General features: G+C 43.8%; 1 protein-coding gene across 3 annotated transcripts in view; it reads right to left on the bottom strand.

The window, feature by feature from the left end:
- CDH16 (cadherin 16) overlaps window positions 1-21723 on the bottom strand; it is a 167316-nt gene that overhangs the window by 108854 nt on the left and 36739 nt on the right. For all 3 annotated transcript variants that reach the window (XM_030204463.1, XM_030204464.1, XM_030204465.1), the window contains exons 6-7: window positions 17889-18047; window positions 1862-2058 (exon numbers count right to left, since the gene is read on the bottom strand). In XM_030204463.1, the coding sequence (XP_030060323.1) occupies window positions 1862-2058; window positions 17889-18047 (356 nt within the window). The remainder of the gene's footprint in view (window positions 1-1861; window positions 2059-17888; window positions 18048-21723) is intronic.

The raw sequence follows: 21723 nt of genomic DNA, 5'->3' as shown, positions 1-21723 counted from the left end.
GGTGGTTTATTGCCTCATGACTGTATTGAACAAGTATTTGGCCACGGTCACATGGGTGAAAGTGTTCCTTCTGGAAAGTACTGCTGTACTGGATCAGCTATTCAGGGAATAAGAAGGAAGCGAAACAGACCCCGAGTCCTGTGTAAAAATACAGCTGTTATTTTGAGCTGCCTTTTTTTCCATTCCTGGTTTCTGAGGGATTCCCTTTGGTGTTTCAGCCTGCAGACTGAGATCGAGTCATCCGCTTCGCATTAATAATGCAATATGATTTCTCCCTTACCAGTATAAGGTTACCACGGCAAAGAGGAAAATTTAGAGCAGGAAAGTGAGAGGACCCAATAATCGGATTACTCATAGCAGTATGTTAAAGGAACACTATTCTGTTTTGAAAAGTTCGGGTGTAAGATAAATTGAAACCGCATGAGACCATGTTCACATTCTTTGGAATAACTATAGTCTAAAATATGAAATACAAAAATGTTATATACAGCAGAAGAAAGCATAAATATTACTGTTAACTAAAATCAGTTTAGTGTCATTAAAAACACTTGGTTTTACAGATAAAATAGAGAGGTGTGGTAGCCGTATTAGTCCACTCTTATCAATAGAAATCAAACAAAATAAAACATGGAAAAGAAAATAAGATGATACCTTTTTTATTGGACATAACTTAATACATTTCTTGATTAGCTTTCAAAGGTTGCCCTTCTTCGTCAATCAGACAGACAGAATTCCCCTTGTAGTGACATACAACCCAGAGCTGGAGAAACTGAGGAAAATCATAAGAGACCTACAGCCACTACTCCAGGAAGATGAATTACTGAAAGAGATATTCCCATCCCCACCAGTGCTGGCCTTCAGACAGCCACCAAATTTAAAACACAAACTGATCAGAAGTAAACTTCCAAAACAGACGGAAAAAGAAAAGGGCACGTTTCCGTGTAACACAGCCAGCTGCAAACTATGCCAAAACAATTCACAAGACCCCACAGTCATTCACAAAGGAAAAATATTCAACATAAAGGACTATTTTACATGCTCATCTTCCAATGTGGTATATATCATTCAGTGTAAAAAATGTAACGAAGGATGCTATATTGGAGAAACAGGCCAGATGCTTAAGACAAGATTCAATCTGCACAGACATCACATGAAAATAGCCGGTGCCAGTCAAGCCCCCACCCCTGTGGGCCAACACTTCACTAGACCAGAACACTGCACCAGTGATTTCACAGTAAGAATACTGAAAGGTAATTTTAAAACAATATAGGAACGTAAGACCTTTGAAATAAGAATGATTGAATATTTTGACACCCAACAAACAGGACTTAATAAGGATCTGGGTTTTCTAACCCATTATAACCATAAAGCTGTATTTCTCTGTTTATTTCTCTGTTTATTACCCTCCTCTTACCTACCAACACCCATTGTGTTAGAATATCAATGAAATGCTTTGATGTCCCCATGCATACCCCCACCCTCCCACTCTGTCAGACAGTCAAAGTAATGCTTTGATGTTTCTCTCATATATACTATCTGCTACCTCATTTGCTTATTTCCGATCTGAGGAAGAAGGGCAACCTTCAAAAGCTAATCAAGAAATGTATTAAGTTATGTCCAATAAAAAAGGTATCATCTTATTTTCTTTTCCATGTTTTATTTTGTTTGATTTCTATTGATAACAGATAAAATACAAAGCGACAATATAAAAGGCAGTGCAGGAAAGCAACCTTTCACACAAAATTGTAATCACTGCTTCCAGCTCAAGATATGCTTAAGATCTGTGGGAAAAGTTTGCAGGTCACATTGAAAACATAACTGCGCACCAGTCTTTTTACAGGAAAGCTGAAAGTTAACCTACTCTTGAGATGATCTTTGGGTATGTATCGCTCAAGTTTTCTGGAAGGAGGATGGGGCCTGGTGACGTCCAAGTATTTTCCACAACTTCAATTTCAATGTTGGCGAAGGTGTAAAATCCCAAAGGCTGATCTCCCATGTCTTTAACCTGAACAACTAGATTGTATTTCTGTAACTGGGATGAGTGTAGCAAAGAAGCACCTAAAGTAAATAGCAAAATGACAAATTTGGTTGGTTTTGTTGATGAAAACAGATACTAAAGGGACTGTATTATTATTGAATTTGGCAAAAGCTTTATTTAGAAAAATAACATTTAAGAGGGAAGTTATCAAGGTATGGTAAAAAATGAGCTTTTATCGCACCTAGATTTACAACGGCAGTCACCAACCTGCAGCAGGGGCGTAGCCAGACTTCGGCGGGAGGTGGGGTCCAGAGCGCGAGGTGAGGGGGCACATTTTAGCCCCCCACACCACTTTTGACCCCCCCTGGCACTGGCGCCCCTCCCCGTCCCTTTCAACCCCCCTCCCGCCAGCAAAGGTACCTGACGGTGGAGGCGGGGGACGGTTGGCGGCGGCTGCAGCGGGAGGGGGGGGTCAAATGTGGCGGGGAGGGTCGGCAGCGGGGGGCCAGGGCCAAATCTGCGGGGGCCCATGCCCCCGTGGCCCCACCTAGCTACACCCCTGAATCAGAGGTTGCTGACTCCCATGGTAAAGGACTAACGCTGCTTGTGAGCCACCAAGCCATGGCTCAGGTTGCCAGGCCACATCTTAAAGGTGCCATGGTGCTATCCCTACTCCCCTGAGAGCACTTGCACTTTTCTCCCAATCACATCCATCCCCCCTGTGCAGCACCTTCACCCCCTCGATCAGACCCCCCTCCCCTGATCTCAAATCCCTGATCACAACTCCTCTGCCAATCCACTGATCAGAAGCCCCTTGATCAGATCCCCACCCCTCCCTGCAGCCTACAGGCCTGTACCTGGTAGTAGTGTTTCCTAGGCAGGAGCTCCAGTTGCTCCTGGTCTTGCTGGCACCACCTCTCGAAATGGTGCCCCTAGTGGTAGTCTCGCATTATAGAATTTTTATAGTAGTAAGTTGCTTTATATGCTTTTGCATGTATAATAACAATTTAAGTCACGTTAGTGCCCTTTAATGCACATTGGGGTCCTTTTACTAAGGTGCGCTGAAAAATGGCTTGCGGTAGTGTAGGCACGGGTTTTGGGCATGCGCCGATCCATTTTTTAGCTTGTAAAAAAGTCCTCTTTTTTTTTTTTGCCAAAAATGGACGTTCGACAAAATCGCCACGCGTCCATTTGGGGTCTGAGACCTTACCGCCAACCACTGACCTAGAGGTAAAGAATCCAGGCGGTAATGACCTACGCACGTCAAATGTCACTTGGTGCGTGTCCGTTGCCGCGCTTGAAAATAAAAAAATTTTCAGACACGTGCCAAAAATGAAATTACTGCAAGAGCCACGCGGTAGTCAGGCGGTAGCTCCATTTTGGCACGCGTAGATGCTTACGTGGCTTAGTAAAAGGGCCCCATTAAGGGGCAAATAACGCAACTTAGAGACTTAATACAACTTGATACCTTCCCCCTTTAACCTGGACTTGATTAGGTCTTCACTAACAATAAAGACCTATGAGTTCTGTACTGCAGTATTAACTCTTCCAAAGAAGGCATCATAACATATTTCTACTTCTTTTTCAGCAGGTTAAATATAAAAAGGTCAAACTGGAGCACTTTCTAACAATATTTGCATATACAGTAAGACTGAATAATGATCACTAAACTTTTGATCCAAGTTTTCTTTCTACAAAATTTGCTGTTACCTAACTTAAGCCAGGAGTAGATGAGCAAAACAAATATAAAAATTGAGGGTAGGGAGCACTTTTCAGAAAACATACAGCGCTCCAAGGCATGAGGGTACTAATTTGTGTATAATTTTCCAAGGGGAAACTACCTTTGTCCTTAATCTTCGTTCCTCGAGGGCTGCCAGTGGATCAGATTTTCAGGATACCCCTATTGAATTTACATGAGGGAGATCTGCATGCCTACTACCTCCATTGTATGCAATATCTTCCATTAGAAAGTGCCTACAGGAGCTGCAGGTATTAAAAAATGAAATCTGCACACATGGAGAGCGATTCTATTACTGGGAACCTATACTTAGGCAAATAGAGAGCATCAATAAAGAGCCTAGACTATGAAGGAAAGTATACACATACCCCCGATATTCAGCTGGCGATGGGCAGTGTTTTTTCAAATGCTGACCATCACCGGCTAAATTAGCCCCCAACATTCAGTGCCAGGCCATTTCCATGCACCGATATTGAATATTGGGGGATAAATGTGGGTGGGCAGGATGCCAGAGCTCATGCGGACCTGGCTAATATTCAGCCAGGGCTGCATAAGAGAGTTATACAGGCAATGGCTGAATATTGGGCCGGCAACCGCTTAGCTATTTTTAATTGCTAAAACCTTTTTGATCCCTATCCTGGCCTCTTTAATAGCCCCCTCCCTCCTACCCACGGGCCACGATGCTCTAAGTACATCCCTTTCCCCCTGAACAAACCCCCCTGCTCCCTAGTCAGGGCCGGTCTTAGCAAGTGCGAGGCCTTGTGCAGACCAATTTGATGGGGGCCCATCCTAGCCCCACCCCACCCTAGCCCCACCCCACCTTAGCTCCACCCCTCCGAGCTCCAGGGCCCCTCCCTCTGAGCTCCAGGGCCGCCACCCCTCCCTCTGAGCTCCCTCTGAGCTCCAGGACCATCCCCTCCCTCCCTCTGAGCTCCAGGGCCCCCCCTCCCTCTGAGCTCCAGGGCCCCCCCTCCCTCTGAGCTCCAGGGCCCCCTCCCTCCAAGCTCCAAGGCCCCCTCCCTCCTTCCTTCCCAAATCCAAGGCCCCCTCCTTCCCAGCTCCAAGGCTCCCTTCCCTCCGAGGCCTCCCTCCGAGCTCCAGGGGCCTCCCGCCCTCCCTCCGAATTTTAAATATCATCTTACCTCGTCGGGTTACAGTGGCAGGCAGCAACAGTGAAAAGCGTGCGAGCTCGGTGCTTCAGGAGCCTTCCTTTCTCTCTCTCAGCTCTGGTCCCGACTCCCACCCTTATTTCCTGTTTCCGCAAGGGCGGGACCAGAGCTGAGAGAGGGAAGGGAAGGCTCCTGAAGAGCCAAGCAGCTCGCGCGCTTTTCACTGCTACCACCTGCCGCTGTAACCCCGATGAGGTAACTTAGATGACTTTTACAATTCAAAGGGAGGGGGACTGGAACTCGGGTGGTTGGGGCGGAGTTCAGGCGCACCGCGCGGGGCCCCTTTGAGCTCGAGGCCCTATTCGGTCGCCTCGCCCTAAGACCGGCCCTGTCCCTAGTGTCTGGGTAGGCCTTTCTGAGCCTATCTGTCTCCCTGGTCATCCAGTGCGGGGTCCTTGGGGGCAGGAGCACTGTTTAGCTATGTGAGTGCCGGCAATGAATACTGCCAGCACTCGCATAATCCCAGGCTCCTCCCCAGTGCAGACCCCAGTGCCACTCCTGGGATATTCAGCGGCACTGTCCGGTTAAGTGCCACTGAATATCCCCACTTAGGCAGTGACAGGCGATTTAAGCGGGCAGGAGCCTCTCCTGTCCGCTCAAATCGCTTTGAATATCGGCCCATTACTTTCTTTTATAGAACACTAGCATAACCAGGTATATATTGTTAGACATGAGCGATGCTTGCACCTATATTATTTTAAAAAGGAGTATTAATTATAATATTGTATAATTTGTGCATGGAACTGTGCATCCCAACCACACCCTGCCCAGACTGTCCATTAGACACCCACATTCATACTGCGCACCATCTCATTCAGGTGATGGTTATAGAATAACATGTGGAAGAAATATTGGCATTTATGTATGTCTAGGAGCAGGAGTGTCCAAACTCAGTCCTTGCCAGTTCAGGTTTTCAGGATTTCCCCAATGAATATGCATGAGATCTATTTGCATCCAGTGGAGGCACTGCATTCAAATAGATCTTTTATATTTAATTCAAAGGCAAGGGGTGGGGATGAGAAGGGCATGATGTACAGAAATGTCACTTTGGCTTGCTCCCCCCCTTCACCCCTCCCACCACCACCATTGCCCAGAGGCATAGCCAGGTTTTGATCTCAGGGGGAGCAGACTTTTATAAAATAGGCACCAGTTGGTGTCAGCTGCATACAGTGTTTGTGTTGTTGCTCAGTGGCTGTAGCGGCAATGATTAATACAGGCTGTCTCTGTTGCATCCTGTCTACAAGGAAACAGTAAGTTACATCAGTAGGCAGGACACTGAAGAGGTCCCTGGACTGGCCAGAGCAGGCAACCTGTCTTCTTAACTTCAAATAAAAATATTCAAATCTTGACCAGCACTGCTAGACACCTTGTTTAAATCAGATGGGCTTTTGTTTGTGTGGTGACTCTACAGGATGTGAAGAGCATTTTTGTTTTGGGTGACAAAGGGCACCAAAGGTGGCCCTTGCCCCACAGTCTATTTTCAAATAGGGCTAGACACTTTGTGAAATAACAAAAAACCCCTACAAAAAGACACCCAAAACCTATACTGAAAACTTACCACACCTTAACAGCCCTAACCCACCCATGAAAAGACAGTGCTATAAATATATATATATATATATATATATATATATATATATATATATATATATATATATATATATATATATATATATATATATATTTTTTTTTTTATTTGTTGCATTTGTATCCCACATTTTCCCACCTATTTGCAGGCTCAATGTTGGTTACATAGTACCAGAGAAGCGTTCGCAGGCTCCGGTGTGTACAAATACAAAATGATATTGTGGTGGGATAGATTCTCGTGGATCATTCTTATTGGGGTATCATAAGGCGGAAGGGTTGTGTAATGACCATTGCGTACTTAGGTTTTGATGTGTTGCAAAGTTTGAGAATTTAAGTTGGATCGGTAGGGTATGCCTTTTGAAATAAGTTGTTTTTTAGTGATTTCCAGAAGTTTAAATGGCCATATGATGTTTTCACAGCTTTCGGTAGTGCGTTCCACAATTGTGTGCTTATATAGGAGAAACTGGATGCATAACTTGATTTGTATTTAAGTCCTTTGCAGCTTGGGTAGTGGAGATTTAGATATGTCCGTGATGATTCAGATGTGTTTCTGGTTGGTGGGTCTATGAGGTCTATCATGTAGCTCGGGACTTCTCCAAAGATTATTTTATGGACTAGGGTACAGATTTTGAAGGCAATGCGTTCTTTGATAGGGAGCCAGTGTAGTTTTTCACGGAGGGGTTTTGCGCTTTCAAAGCATGTTTTTCCAAATATAAGCCGGGCTGCTGTGTTTTGAGCGGTCTGAAGTTTCTTTAGGATCTGTTCTTTGCATCCTGCATAAATTCCATTACAGTAGTCGACGTGACTTAGTACCATTGATTGTATCAGATTGCAAAATGTTTCCCTCGGGAAGAATGGTTTCAGTCGTTTGAGTTTCCACATTGAGTGGAACATTTTCTTCGTTGTGGATTTCGCTTGGCTCTCTAGTGTTAGGTTACGGTTCAATATGATGCTGAGGATTTTCAGGGTGTCTGAGATAGGGAGGGTGTGGTCTGGGGTGTTGATAGTTGTGGGGTTGTATGTGTTGTATTGGAATGAGAGGATAAGACAGTGTGTTTTTTCTTTGATGAGTTTTAGTTGAAATGCGTTAGCCCATGAGTCCATGATGTTCAGGCCGAGCTTGATTTTGTTGTTGATTTCTGTTAGGTCATGTGTGTATGGAATGTATATTGTGACATCATCTGCATAGATAAAAGGGTTAAGGCCTTGGATGGATAATGCCTTGGCTAGTGGGGTCATCATAAGGTTAAAGAAGATCGGTGATAGTGGTGATCCTTGGGGTCTTCCACAGTCTGCTTTCCACGGTGGTGATATGTTGGAGTTTGATTTCACTTGGTAAGTTCTTGTGGTTAGGAAACCCTTGATCCAGCTAAGTATATTTCCACCTATTCCGAAGTAATCTAGTAATCTTAGTAATATGTTATGGTTTACCATGTCGAATGTGCTGGACATGTCAAATTGGAGGAGAAGGATGCTTTTGCCTGTTGCTATTTCCTGCTTGAATTTGGCTAGGAGCATAATTAGTACTGTTTCAGTGCTGTGGAGGGGGTGAAATCCTGATTGTGATTCATGTAGTATGGCGAATTTGTTTATGTAATCAGTGAGTTGCTTGGTTACCAAGCTTTCCATCAGTTTGATTACCAGTGGGATAGATGCTACAGGACTGTAATTAGTGATATTGTTTGTTTTTTTCTTGGTGTCTTTTGGTATTGGGGTGAGTAGGATATTGCCGTTGTTCTTAGGGAAGAGACCTTGCTGAAGCAGGTAGTTTAGGTGGGATGTGAGGTCTGTTGTGAAGCGGTCAGGGGCGGATTTTATTAAGTAGCTGGGACAGGTATCAAGTTGACAGTGGGTGTTGGCGAACATTCTGATCACTTGGGTGACTGTTCTCATGGTGAGGAAAGCGAAGTTTGACCAGGATCGGTCAGCTGGGTATTCTCCGGGTGTTGGGTCCAAACCAGTAAGGAAGTTTTCGATATCGGTATTGTCCTGGGGCAGCGTGTTGAGTAGGTTTACAATTTTTTGGTTCAACAATGAACTGAAAAAGTTAAAAACACAATCCCGGAGACTTGAACGAGTATGGAAAAAATCAAAAGACGAACCCACACTCAATATGTGGAAACAAATACAAAGGAAATACAAATATGCAATAAGACAGACCAAAAGATCATACTATAAAAATAAAATAGGGAAAGATCACAAAGATATGAAGAAACTATATCAAGTCGTGAATAAACTCCTAGACACCACCTTGGTCACTAATACCAGCACAGACCTCCCAGCTGCAGACAAACTTGCTAAGTACTTAGTATGATCTTTTGGTCTGTCTTATTGCGTATTTGTATTTCCTTTGTATTTGTTTCCACGTATTGAGTGTGGGTTCGTCTTTTGATTTTTTCCATACTCGTTCAAGTCTCCGGGATTGTGTTTTTAACTTTTTCAGTTCATTGTTGAACCATGGTATTGTGTTGTGTCTACGTGAAGTTCATGTTCATGGGGGTGCTATTTTGTCTAATATTCTTTTGCATCATTTATCACATTCTTTGAGGTAGTGAGTGGAGTCCGTTTGTGCTGTCCACTCATTATTATATATCTGTTGCCAGAATGTTTCCGGGTCTACTTGACCTCTTGTGATGTAGGTTGTGAGTTCTTGTGTATGATGGGAACCCTTCTTTTGCCAGTTTAGGGAGAGGTTTAGCTTGTAGTGATCTGTCCACGGTGTTTCTGTCCATTTTAGGTTCTGGTCTGTTGACAGTTTGTGTGCGAAGAGATCGAGTGTGTGCCCTTTGACATGGGTTGCTTGCATATGTAGCCATTTAAGATCCCACAGGTGGATAATTACAGAGGGACCTAGAGAAGTGTTTCCCTAGGTGGTCCTGGAGTACCCCCTTGCCATTCAGGTTTTCAGGCTATCCACAATGAATCTGCATGAAAAAGATTTGCATGTAATGGAGGCAGTATATGCAAATCAATGTCAATGGGGCGGAGATGGGGACAGAGCCCGTGAGGACGGGGACAAACTTTGTCCCCGTGTCACTTTCTACTTTGAAGCCTGTTAATGAACTGGACTTATTTATATTTGATTGATGCAGACAACAATATTTTTATTTTTTGGAAAAACAAGCAAACATGATGGCAACAGCTAGCAAACTTTTCATGGGGGATCCTGTACATCCTGCTACCCAGTGGTGTACCAAGGGTGGGGTGGTGGGGGTGGTCCACCCCGGGTGTCAGCGGGTGGGGGGTGCTCATCTGGCACCCCAGTCCCCACCTGCCTACCAGCTCCATCGACACACGACCCTCTTCTCCTGCCACCCGGCACCTGACCCAGCAGGAGAAGAGGGTCGTCTGTCGACGGAGCTGGTAGGCAGGTGGGGACTGGGTCTGGGAGGGGGTCTCAGATTGGAGGAGGGGGGCTCAGATGAGAGAAGGGGAGGGCTCAGATGGGAGAAGGGGACTGGATCGGGGAGGGAGGCTCAGATGGGAGAAGGGGGCTGGAACTGGGGTCTGAGAAGGGGACAGGAGGGAGATTGGAGCTATGCGTGGGGCAGGTGGGAGAATGGTTCTGGGGCTGAAAGGGGGGGGCATAATGCAAGGCATGTGGATGAAGGGGACTGGAACTGGGGGTTGAAAAGGAGAGTAGGTGGGATAAGGTGGCCGTACTGGAACTGAGGGCTGAAAAGGGGCAGGGGCTGAAACTGTGGGGACTGGAGCTGAAAAGGGGACAGGGAGAAGTGGCTGGGGCTGAAGCTTGGCAATGGTGGGAGAAAAGGGCTGGGGTTGAAACTGGGGACTGGTGTGGGGACTGGGGGCTAAAAAGGGGGGACAGGGAGAAGTGGCTGGGACTGAAGCTTGGCACTGGTGGAAGAAAAGGGCTGGGGCTGAAACTGGGGACTGGTGTGGGGACTGGGGGCTAAAAAGGGGGACAGGGAGAAGTGGCTGGGGCTGAGGCTCGGGACTGCTGGGACAAAAGGGCTGGGGCTGAAACTGGGGACTGATGGGATAGTGGGGCTAAAACTGGGGGCTGAAAAGGGGGGCATGTGGGAGATGTGGGCTGGGGCTGGAACTAGGGGCAGGTAGGATAATGGGGCTAGAACTGGGGGCCGAAAAGAGGGGGCAGAGAGAGCGAGGGGACAGATCCTGGATGGAAGGGGGAGCGAGAGGGAGGGCAGACCCTAGATGGATGGGAGAGAGAGGACAAATGGTAGATTGAAGGGGTAGAGAGAAAGGGCAGACAGTGGATGGAAGGGATAGAAAGGGCAGACAGTGGATGGAAGGGGGAGAGAGAGAGGGCAGATGGTGGATGGAAGGGGCAGAGATAGAGGGCAGATGGTGAATGGAAAGGGCAGGGAGAGAGGGCAGACATTGGATGGAGGGGACAGCAGAGAGGGCAGACACTGGATGGCAGAAAGAAAGCGAAGACAGATGCTGGATGGAAGGAAGACAGTGAAAAGAAGATGAGGAAAGCAGAAACCAGAGATAACAAACTGTAAATAAAATATATTTTTGTATTTTTTTGCTTTAGGATAAAGTAGTATTTTTTTTACCTATTTTATTTTATTTATCATTTTACTTACCGTATTTTTCAGACTATAAGACGCACTTTTTTCCCCCCAAAATTTGGGAGGAAAATGGGGGGTGCGTCTTATAGTCCGAAGGATACTCACGCAATCTTCCCTGGTGGTCTAGTGACGTCGGGGCAGGAAAGAGCCTCCTCTTTCCTGCCCAGCGCGCTGCTCTCCATCCTCCTGTATGCAGCCTGACGGTCTCGGCGAGATTCAAAATGGCCGCCGAGACTTCAATTCTCGGCGGTCATTTTGAATCTCGCCGAGACCGTCAGGCTGCATACAGGAGGATGGAGAGCAGCGCGCTGGGCAGGAAAGAGGGGGCTCTTTCCTGCCCCGACGTCACTAGACCACCAGGGAAGATCGCATGAGTAGGGAGAAGTGGTGACAGGGCCGGGGGGAGGGCGGGATTCGGACAAGACGCACCGGAGCACCTAGGTTTTAGAGTTGGGAAAAAGGAAAAAAAATTTTTTTTCCTATTTCCCTCCTCTAAAACCTAGGTGCATCTTATGGTCCGGTGCGTTTTATAGTCCAAAAAATACGGTAATTACATTCACATTTATCACATAAATGTAAGGGAAAACAGAAATTGATATTAAAAAAGAAAACATTTTCTCCCACCAATATATGTTATATAATCGTCCACAACTGGGAGATCCAAGATCAGGAAAACAATCTCAAAGAAAATAAGAAAAACTCAAAATGGTTAATCTTACAATTCACTTTTTCTGAGGGAGGAAGGTTAATCGGTAATTGCAGCCAGTACAGTGGTAACTAAAAGAAGTTGCTGCAGAGGGTTCTTCATCTGTTCTTTCAACTCCACAAACTCTTGTAATTTCTTAGGTTCAACAAATAAGTAATTATTAAAATTCAAAGAAATAGAACACTTACAAGGGAATCGCACTAGGAAGGTCCCACTTAGGGCAATGATCTTTGGCTTAAAAGCCAAGAGTTCACACCTCCTAGTCTGCGATTCCCCTGATAAGTCAGGAAATATATTTATCTTTGGACCCAAAAAACTATCAACCATGTGTCGGAAATACAATTTCAAAACATTATTCCTATCTAAATCAAAGGCGAAAGTCACTAGTAATATAGCTTTTCCAAAATATCAGTTATAGGGGAAATATAAATCGCTTTAGACACCGGAGGGTGGCTATCAGAAAATGTTTGCAAAGGATAAAGTAGTATTGTAGCGGTGTTAATAAATATTTATAAACAGAACATGTAAATAAGGTAATCTTTTTATTGGACTAATTTTAATACATTTTGACTAACTTTCGGAGAACAAAACCCCCTTCCTCGGGTCAGGATAGGATACTGTAACAGCACTATACTGTATTGACCTGAGGAAGGAGGTTTTGGCCTCTGAAAGCTAAATGTATTAGTCCAATAAAATAATATTATTTGTTTTATTTCTATTTGTTAATTTGTAAAGTGTGATTGGTATTTGTTAGTTTTTTCAAATTTACATCTGCTGTCTTTATATTTTGCACAGTACTAGGGGACGTTTTCTGTTTCTGTGGTGTTGCATTGTATGCAGAGTCTGGCATCTTGGGGGTTCAGTTTAATTTTTGTCTAAATAGAAAGTTTATGATTACTTATTCTATAGTGGATTAGGGTGTATCTGTGTTTGTGAAAAAGACATGGCTTTCAGTTGGCATTGACTGTGCAGAATCGACGATCTGTACTATTCTGTCTGGTTTCGTTTTACAATAGGTGAATTGATGTTCTAGTGCTCACTGTAGTGTTTAAGATGCTTTCCTTTTCCTTGTGTGACTCGTAGAAGTGACTGCTTATGGTATGGTAGAATTGCTCTTTAGGTCCTGAGTGTTTTATATTTTCGGTATGCCTAGTACTGGATTTTGGAGGGGGGTGTTAAAAAATGACCAGCCCCGGGTGTCAACTACCCTAGTTACACCACTGCTGCTACCAGCACATCTTCTAAGAAGACATCTTCTATTGCAGGAGGGACTGTGGAAGACAGGAGAGCTAGACTGAATCCTGAATTGTTAATGACTTCTTATTCATCCACAGATTTAAAAAATCATAATAGTGCATCATAGGGCATATTTCTCCCCTCTAGGGCACACAGAATGGGTTGTACGTTGTACTCCTCGACATTTTAACAGGGTGGATTAGGATTCCTTTGGGTAGTAGAAGTCAGCTATTGTTGGGGTTGGAATGGCAGAGGGTGGTGGTGGGAGGGTTATTATAGATGCTCGTTGTTATTATTTTTTTCTATTTGTAATTTATACACAACAGTTGTACAGCATATTGTTCCTTTTTATACTTTAATAAAAAGATTTAAATATAAAATCATAAGTGTTCGAGGCTTCTGCAGATGAGAACAGAGCCCACGGGGACGGGGAAGGAACCTGCAGGGGCAGAGACAGGGCCTGTGGGGACGGGATGGGGACAGAGACAGAACCCACGGGGACAGGGACAAAGTTTTTCCCCGTGTCATTCTTTAGTTGAGAACCCCTGGTGTAGAGACACCCCTGGCTATAATGTCAGTGTCTAATAGAAACATAGAAACATGATAGCAGATAAAGGCCAAAAGGCCCATCCAGTCGGCCCATCCTCTATAACCACTCATTCTTCCTTTTCCTAAGGGATCCCACGTGCTTGTCCCACACTTTCTTAAATTCTGACACAGTCCTCATCACTATGGATACTGGTGGGATTCAAGGGCTATAGTCAGTGTCCCAGTGATGCTTTATTTTGCACCACAACCCGGCCTGAAATTAAGTGTTCTCAGCAAATACTGTCATTGGTGCAGTTCATCAGAATCATACTGGTCCATTTACTATCACAGACTTTTTCTTTATGTCAAAAACCATAGCAAAATTGGTGCCATAATCAGCAAGATTACTGTTGTAAAATATCTTATTTTTATTCAATTTCTGATCCATTAAAGCACTTGCATTGTCCTGTGTTTTCTGTAGCTGTTAAAATCATTCGACCTTGATATTTCTTAGTTTATCATATGTTCAAGCACTGAATCATTTCAATAAATGAAATTCACAAAGGTCTCAGTACAGAACAGCTAATGTAACACGGCATTGTTGGTGGTAACAGAATGTGGCTTTGAATGACAGAAAGCAATGTCTGTTCCTCAAGGACAGCAATTCTATAGTTGTTTTCCAATACAATAATATTACTCTCTCAAAAAAACTCAATAAAAATGTTTCCTTATGATGAATGCCAATGGACGTCTTAATCCCTTCACTAAAATGCCTTGACACCTATCAAATTAACTAGTAAACAACTCAAATTATAATTGATACAAACTGAAGGGTCTGTTTTTCTCTCATTGAAAGTTGTTCATGAGGGCTCTTACCATAAACCTTATTCTACAAGGAGTTGTGCTTAAGGCTCAGAATGGAAGAATCCTTTGCTTTTGAAAGAGAAGTGGTTAGTCTTATATCTGAATGATGACCTTTGAGAAATAAGCGTCATCAAAGCAAGCTATATCTTGGCCTGGTTAATGTCCACAACCAATGTTTAGTTTTGATGTTTTATAGCTTTTGTTCAATTTTGATCACAGTTAATCACATTTCTGGAAGTTACAGTAACAAAATTAACCGGATAGTAGCAATATTCAACTTGCTACCCGGTTAGCTAACTTGGTAAAGTTGGGAGATCTGGAAGTCACAGCCACCATTTTGAATTTGGAGCCAGCCTGAGCTGGAGTGACTGGGAATTACTCCTGCCCACCCTACCCTAGATCTCCAGGGCATCCTTAAGATAGGCCTGGGGAGGTGCCTAGAAGGGAATGGATAGGAGGAGGTGGATATTCTTAGGTGGTTGTTCTACGAGGAAGACTTTGGGAGGGGGGATACTCTTGGGGGAGGGCTTCATAAGAGCATAAGAGAGCCATACTGGGTCAGGCCAATGGTCCATCTAGGCCAGTATCCTGTTTCCATTGAGAAGGCCTTTGGAGGGGGAGGGGGTAGATGCTCAGTTCAGCCCACAGCAGTCAGCCTTTTAAAAACAGGCTGAATATGAACCCAGATAGTTGGCATTGCATTAATGATGTTAATGATAATTAACTATGATTAATCAACGGCACTAGTTTATTTACAATTTGATAACCACATGATGGCTCCACCAAGGAATCTTGAAGCGGATAACATAATAAATATTAAGCTCCATTTACACAGAATGTAGAGATTGAAATTCAGAGAGCCAATTTGAGATGTGCTGTTTTAGAAAAGGATCTGCCTGTGTAAAGCGTTTTCTAGAATTCCTGCAGAAGTGCACCTGTATTTGCTGTCACACGCAGCAGGAGCAGCCATTTTACAAATATGCCCATTGAAAAAATGAATGGCATGGATCCAGCAACTTTCATGTGGAGGTGTTGGCAATTATGTGTGGATGGCTAGTGATGGCCACAAGTCTCATCTCCAATAGTGATTTTGATTCAGTTGAGTCATTTCCTGCTGAACACTTTTTTTTTTAAAGGAATGTGTGGTTTGGTTGCCTTGGAGGCATAGAAACCAACTCTGTGGGTGCTATTGGATGCTGAACACGCCCCCCCCCCCCCCCCCCAATATTGAGCAAGCTCCTTTATTGTGTCCAAGAAGAGGTAATTTGGCACCCCCTGATCATTTTGAAATGTTGGCGCCTATGCTTGCAGGTACAGAGTTTTGCCTTTGAAGGTCGTCATCCACTGATCTCTTAACTCACGTTTTAATTAATCCATTTTAAGCACCAAAAGGACATCCTAGCTCAGCTCCTGTGAGATGTTACCATCCTGTTACACAGTGATGATGGCATCGGTGTTGAATGTATTACAGTAATACCGAACGATGGCAAGCGTTGTAGAGCTCACAAGCATAATTATCTATCACAAGCATAATTATCTATGAATCTTCCAGATACCAGTGGGAACACCAGATGTAATCACACACACACAAAGGCCCATTTTACATAGAACACAGAGATTGGAATGTCCAGGGCAGGGAATGCTCAGTTCCAGCGGTATTTTAGAAAAGGCTCTGCCCATGCAAGAATATGTATTTGCTGGTACATACAGCAAAAGCATTCATTTCAGAAACGTACAAGTGGATAAAATGAATGCTACATCCCCAACAACTTCCACGTGGGAGTGTCAGCACTTCTACGTGGAAGTGACAATTGTGCAACTTCCATGTCTAAGTGGCGCTGCTTCCATGTGTCGTTTCTACATATGTTTGTGCCACCAGTTCAATAGTGAGGCCACAGTTTTAATTTAATTCCGGAAAGAACTAAAATCAAACCTGTTAGAAAGGCATACCCCACCGACCCAACATAAGAACCTAAGCACCTGCAACACAACAAAACCAAAGATCATAATGGACACAACCCAACTCTCCCTCTTCCTCTCCTATGTCCCCCAATGTATCTACCATATATGAACCTTATCCTACTACCATTTCACCTTGTATTTGTTATACTTGAACCGGCGAACGCCGATACGGTACTATGTAAGCCACAGTGAGCCTGCAAATAGGTGAGAAAATGTGGGATACAAATGTAACAAATAAATAAAATAAATTTGGTATCATTTTGGAGGTGGAAATAAACAATGGGAGATAAGGTAAGGGACTCTTTTAATCCCTTATTTAAAGCCCTGGTCAAAATAAGCACCTTTTGAAAATCTATCTGAGCTAGAGTAAAACCTGATGGGGATATTTTTCCTCATAGACATGTATTCCCTTTATGAAATGGGCAATGCAGATGTAGATTTTTGCCACACCCAAGCTATGCGCAAACCACACCACCACATGTCCCCTTGAAATCTCCACATGGTGTAGATATCCCTACGTTAAATAGTGGCTTTCTAAAATCGTTGTTTACATGTGTCTGTGATCTACCCACATGTGTAAATGTTGCTATGTACGCACAATTGAGCCAATAGTCAAAGCTATTTAAGTGGACAAGAAAGGCTTCTACTCGTTTGAATCACTTGGGGCTGCCAAACTAACGATATTCAATGGCACTTAACCAGGCAGTGCTGCTGAATATTTGTTTAAAGTCAAGGGCGGTCAGTGCATTTTTTCTAGTGAAAAAGGTGTCGATACTCAAATGACAGGCCATTTTTCAGGGGTGGGGTGATCACTGAGGGACCCACCCCACAATAGCCAGGCCCCCTGCAACTTGTCACAGAATCTATGACAAGGCAGAATTGGTGTGTAGAGCCTGAGCTCTTTCATTAAAACTTGGGAACCATGGGTCAATTTTAGCAGACAACGGAAACGGTGCTGGTACTCAGTACCCCTCAAAAAAAGCCCTGGGGGCAGTACAGTTAGCAATATTCAGTGCCGACACCCAAATATTCAGTGCCGGGTGAATTTTGGACAGCTTCAAAGCTGTCCTAAATTAATCCAGTTAGCTATGCGGGCCCTGGCTGAATATTATCCGGGATCTACATAAATTTTTTAATTAGTCAGCCCTTCCGATCTCCCCCCTCCCACCCACCCGACACAGCCGCCCTTCTTCCGACCCCCCCTTCCTCCAGATTCCTCATTCCCCTGTCAAGGAAGGAAGCCCCACCCACTCCCAATCCCCCCGGCCTACCTGGGATCATTGGTGGTCCAGGGAGGTGATGGGGCAGGAGTGAAACCCACATGCTCCCGCTCCTAGCGGCTGCCACAACATAATGGCTGTGGCGACCAAGCGCCAGGACCCGCATAAACACTTAAATTAGCACCAGATATCCAAACATGGCACAGCACTGAATATCTGGGGCTAAATTTAACCAGTGACAGTCAACATTTTTTAAAAACACTGACACTGCAGGCTGAATGTGGATCCGAAATATGTTCAAATAGAGGCATTAAGGCAAAATAAAGCATTTTTCATACCTTCAGCAGTTAAAGAAAGGCCACCTGTTCTTGCATTGATCTGGAACATGTTTTCTGAAGGTTCTTTTGGAGTCTGACTGAAGATTTGATAACGTAAATCACCGTTTGCAGTAGAAGGATCATCCAAGTCAGTGGCATTAATATGCATAAATGATTTCTCTGTTTTAAAAGGGAACAGATAAGCTTCGTTGGTACAGAAGTAAGAAAAATAAAATGATTCCAACCTGAAAAATACTCCCATTGTAACACATTCCTACCACTTTGAATTAACTGAAGTATACTTTATTAATAGGCATTTTAAGGGCACTTTTAGGTTGAAGACACCAATCACGGGGACATTTTTCAGTCGCCACCCTTACTATAAAGTATGGAGGCACTTTTGTATTGGTAGATAAAGCACAAAATACATGGGTGCCAAAGTGCCCACTACATTTGCACATTGTCCAGCTGAATTGAAAATGATTTAACCAGCCAGAAACAGTCGCTGTCCAGTTAAATCACTTTTTAGTGGCTCTCTGGTCATTTTCACTGGCATTTAATCGGTTATCTCTGCTGAGAATGACCACTTAGTGCTGAATTCAAAAGTGGCTAACTCGTGGGCATTCCAGGAGCTGAGTCAGTAAAGAACCAATATTCATCCCTTCACCTCCTAAGTAAACCGCTTAAATTGAGCCATATTATTATTTGTTACATTTGTTCCCCACATTTTCCCACCTATTTGCAGGCTCAATATGGCTTACACAGACCGTAAAGGCATACGCAAAGTCCGGTTGAGAACAAATACAAGGGTATGTTGTAATCGAATAAGGTAGGTGCGTTTCAAGCACCATGAAGGTTAAAGGGAGGGAAGGTTGTAAATTGTCCAGTACGATCATTGGTTATGCTGTGTTGCCGGATGTGGGGATTTTACGTTGGATCGGTGGGGTAAGTCTTTTTGAGGAGGTTGGTTTTTAATGATTTCCTGAAGTTTAGGTGGTCATGGATTGTTTTCACAGCTTTTGGGGAGTGTGTTCCATAGTTGTGCACTTAAGTAGGAGAAGCTAGAAGCATGGGTTGTTTTGTATTTAAGTCCTTTGCAATTTGGGTAGTGGAGGTTTAGGTATGTTCGTGATGATCTGGTTCTGTTCCTGGTTGGTAGAACTTAGGTCAATCATGTATCCTGGGACCATGCCGTAGATAATTTTATGGATCATGGTGCAGATTTTGAAGACGATCCGTTCTTTGATTGGGAGCCAGTGCAATTTTTCTCGGAGGGGTTTAGCATTATCGAATCGTGTTTTACCAAATATCAGCCTGGCTGCTGTGTTTTGGGCGGTCTGGAGTTTTTTTGTGAGTTGTTCTTTGCATCCCGTGTAGATTCCGTTGCAGTAATCTGCATGGCTCAGGACCATTGATTGAATTAGGTTTTGAAAAATCTCCCTCGGGAAGAAAGTTTTTATGCGTTTCATAAATAGTAATCCTATCTTTAAGCAGCTTGGCTTATGTTTGTTTTTAAAAACCTGCTTTATGTGGTCAAGGGTTGCTGGCTCAATCCCCCCCCCCCCCAAACAGATTTTCAATGCCAAAGCCCAGACAGGGCCCGGCATTGAATATCCAGGAATAATGCTGGGGGCGGGCAGCAAAATGCTCACCGCTACTGGTTGAATATTGGGGGGTGTATTTCTGTGGATGGCAGAACAGGGATTAAAACAAAGAACATAGTTTTTGAAAATTCTGTTCTATATGTTGTTTACCCTCCTGATCTAACCAAGTCCTCAGAAGCCTCCTCATTTTAGGGCTCTTCAGCTTGGAAAAGAGATCATGGCTGAGGGAGATTGAGGTCTGTAAATTCCTAAGTGGTGTAGAATGGGTAGAAGTGAGTCGATTTTTTACTCTTTCAAAAAGTACAAAGACCAAGGGACAATCAATGAAATTACATGGAAATACTTTCAAAACAAATAGGAGGAAATGTTTTTTTCACTCAAAGAATAGTTAAGCTCTGGAACTCGCTGCCAGAGGATGTGGTAACGGTGGTTAGTGTACATGGGTGTAAAAAAGATTTGGACAAGATCCTGGAGGAAAAGTCCATAGTTTGTTACAGAGATGGACATTGGTCAGCCACTGCTTGCCCTGGGATTGGTAGCATGGGATGTTGCTACTAACTGCGTTTCTGCGAGGTACTTGTTACCTGGATTGGCTACTGTTGGAAGCAGGATACTGGGCTAGATGGACCAGTGGTCTGACCCAGTACGCCTATTCTTATGTTCTTAGACGCACCGTGAACTTTGTAATTTATTTTTAGCTAGACCGAGGGGGCAATTTTCAATGAGGCCAAATCTCTTTGAAAATTGCCCTCCCTATAGTTGTTGGTTTCTTTGAAGTTTTCACCTGTTTCCCTGTGGTAGGTTAGAAATTTAAACCAATATCATCTTGAAAAGTTCTACAACAACCTAATGTGCCTGCAGGGTTTGAGTATATCACCTACGTTGAGGCCCTGTGGAGAGGAAGGATGTCTGCATTCACTAGAAGAAACTCACACCCAGGAAAGAGTAATAAATGGTTCCTGCATCAAAAGACTTTCCTGTCATCTCTTGGCCAGTAGAGAATGTGGATTAGCCCAATCCAATTTAGAGGGGAGAAAGCAGAGAAACAACAAAATGAATTAGTTTCCCAAGATTAATCTCCTAGAAGTCATATGTTATTTCTTATGTATATGGGATCTGTGAAATGCAAACATCACTTAGGAATATCAACAAATCACCAACCAAAATGCATTCTTTATATTATTGACTTTGTATCCTAGGCAACCTCACAAATAAAGTCTATTTCAAAAACACAAGGAAAGCAAACAACCCCTCTACACGCTATATGCAGTCCTTTTCAATATGACTTTATGCTCAACTTTCCGATTAACACAGAGGTGAATGATTGGGGTTTAAAAATGTGTTGCAAAGTTTATCTGTAAACTAATGATAGAATATCCCAGCTGGTGAGATAAGTAAGCTAAAAGGAGCCTATCTCTCCTTCTGACATTTCAGAGCTGAGTATCAGTGTACGGGAAGCTTTGTAGTCACATCTGAAAGCAACTCCACCGCCACATTGTGAAAAGGGTACACTGAAGCATCAGTCACATGCATTCTATATTTTGCCTGTTGCTTTCGGCATCAATGGCCCCAAATGGCAAATGGAAAGGACCTGTTAATCCAAGATAGAGAGGCACTCAGTTTCTCACATTCAAGCATACCCTTCTGGATATTTCAGGAGAGGGCGATTAGTTGCCATCTCAGTTTTGTTTTTTAGGATATCGTTTAGACATATTCACCTTGAAGGTTACAACTGAGCAGGGCTGGCTGTGGCCAACTGACACTCTTGCGAAAAATGAAATTGATGCCCTGATTCCCATTCGGTGATTGTATCTCCGGCACAATGCTCCCTCTTTCACTTGAAGCAGTGAATCCAGCACAGCAACAGCATCTCTCTCTCTCACTACCCAGCATCTCTCCCGCTCTCCCACCCCATCCTCTCCCTCTCTCCTCCTGCTCAAGTGATGTGGAAGGGTGTAGCACAGGGGAGGAGGCACTGACATAGCAGCACCCCTCACCTTTGGTTCCCTGTGTGGTTGTAAAGGTCATACGGACACAAAGCTCAAATCCAGTCCTGGAGCAGAGGAACTGTGTTATAACCTGAAGGACAGAAGTTGTAGGATATATGGTAATGCATCTGAAAAGATCTTGCCAGGAGCTCCACAGCAGGTGATGAGATTCTAGAGGGGCAAAAGCTCTTGACAATAAAACATTTCTTCATGAAATGGAAAGACAAAGGTTGAGGACCATTAGTGTATATCTTACTTTCTTGC

Source organism: Microcaecilia unicolor, chromosome 5 (genome assembly GCF_901765095.1).
Source record: "Microcaecilia unicolor chromosome 5, aMicUni1.1, whole genome shotgun sequence".
Taxonomy (NCBI): Eukaryota; Metazoa; Chordata; class Amphibia; order Gymnophiona; family Siphonopidae; genus Microcaecilia; species Microcaecilia unicolor.
The sequence above is the reverse complement of the archived record's forward strand: the minus strand, read 5'-3'. Positions and strand labels throughout refer to the sequence as shown.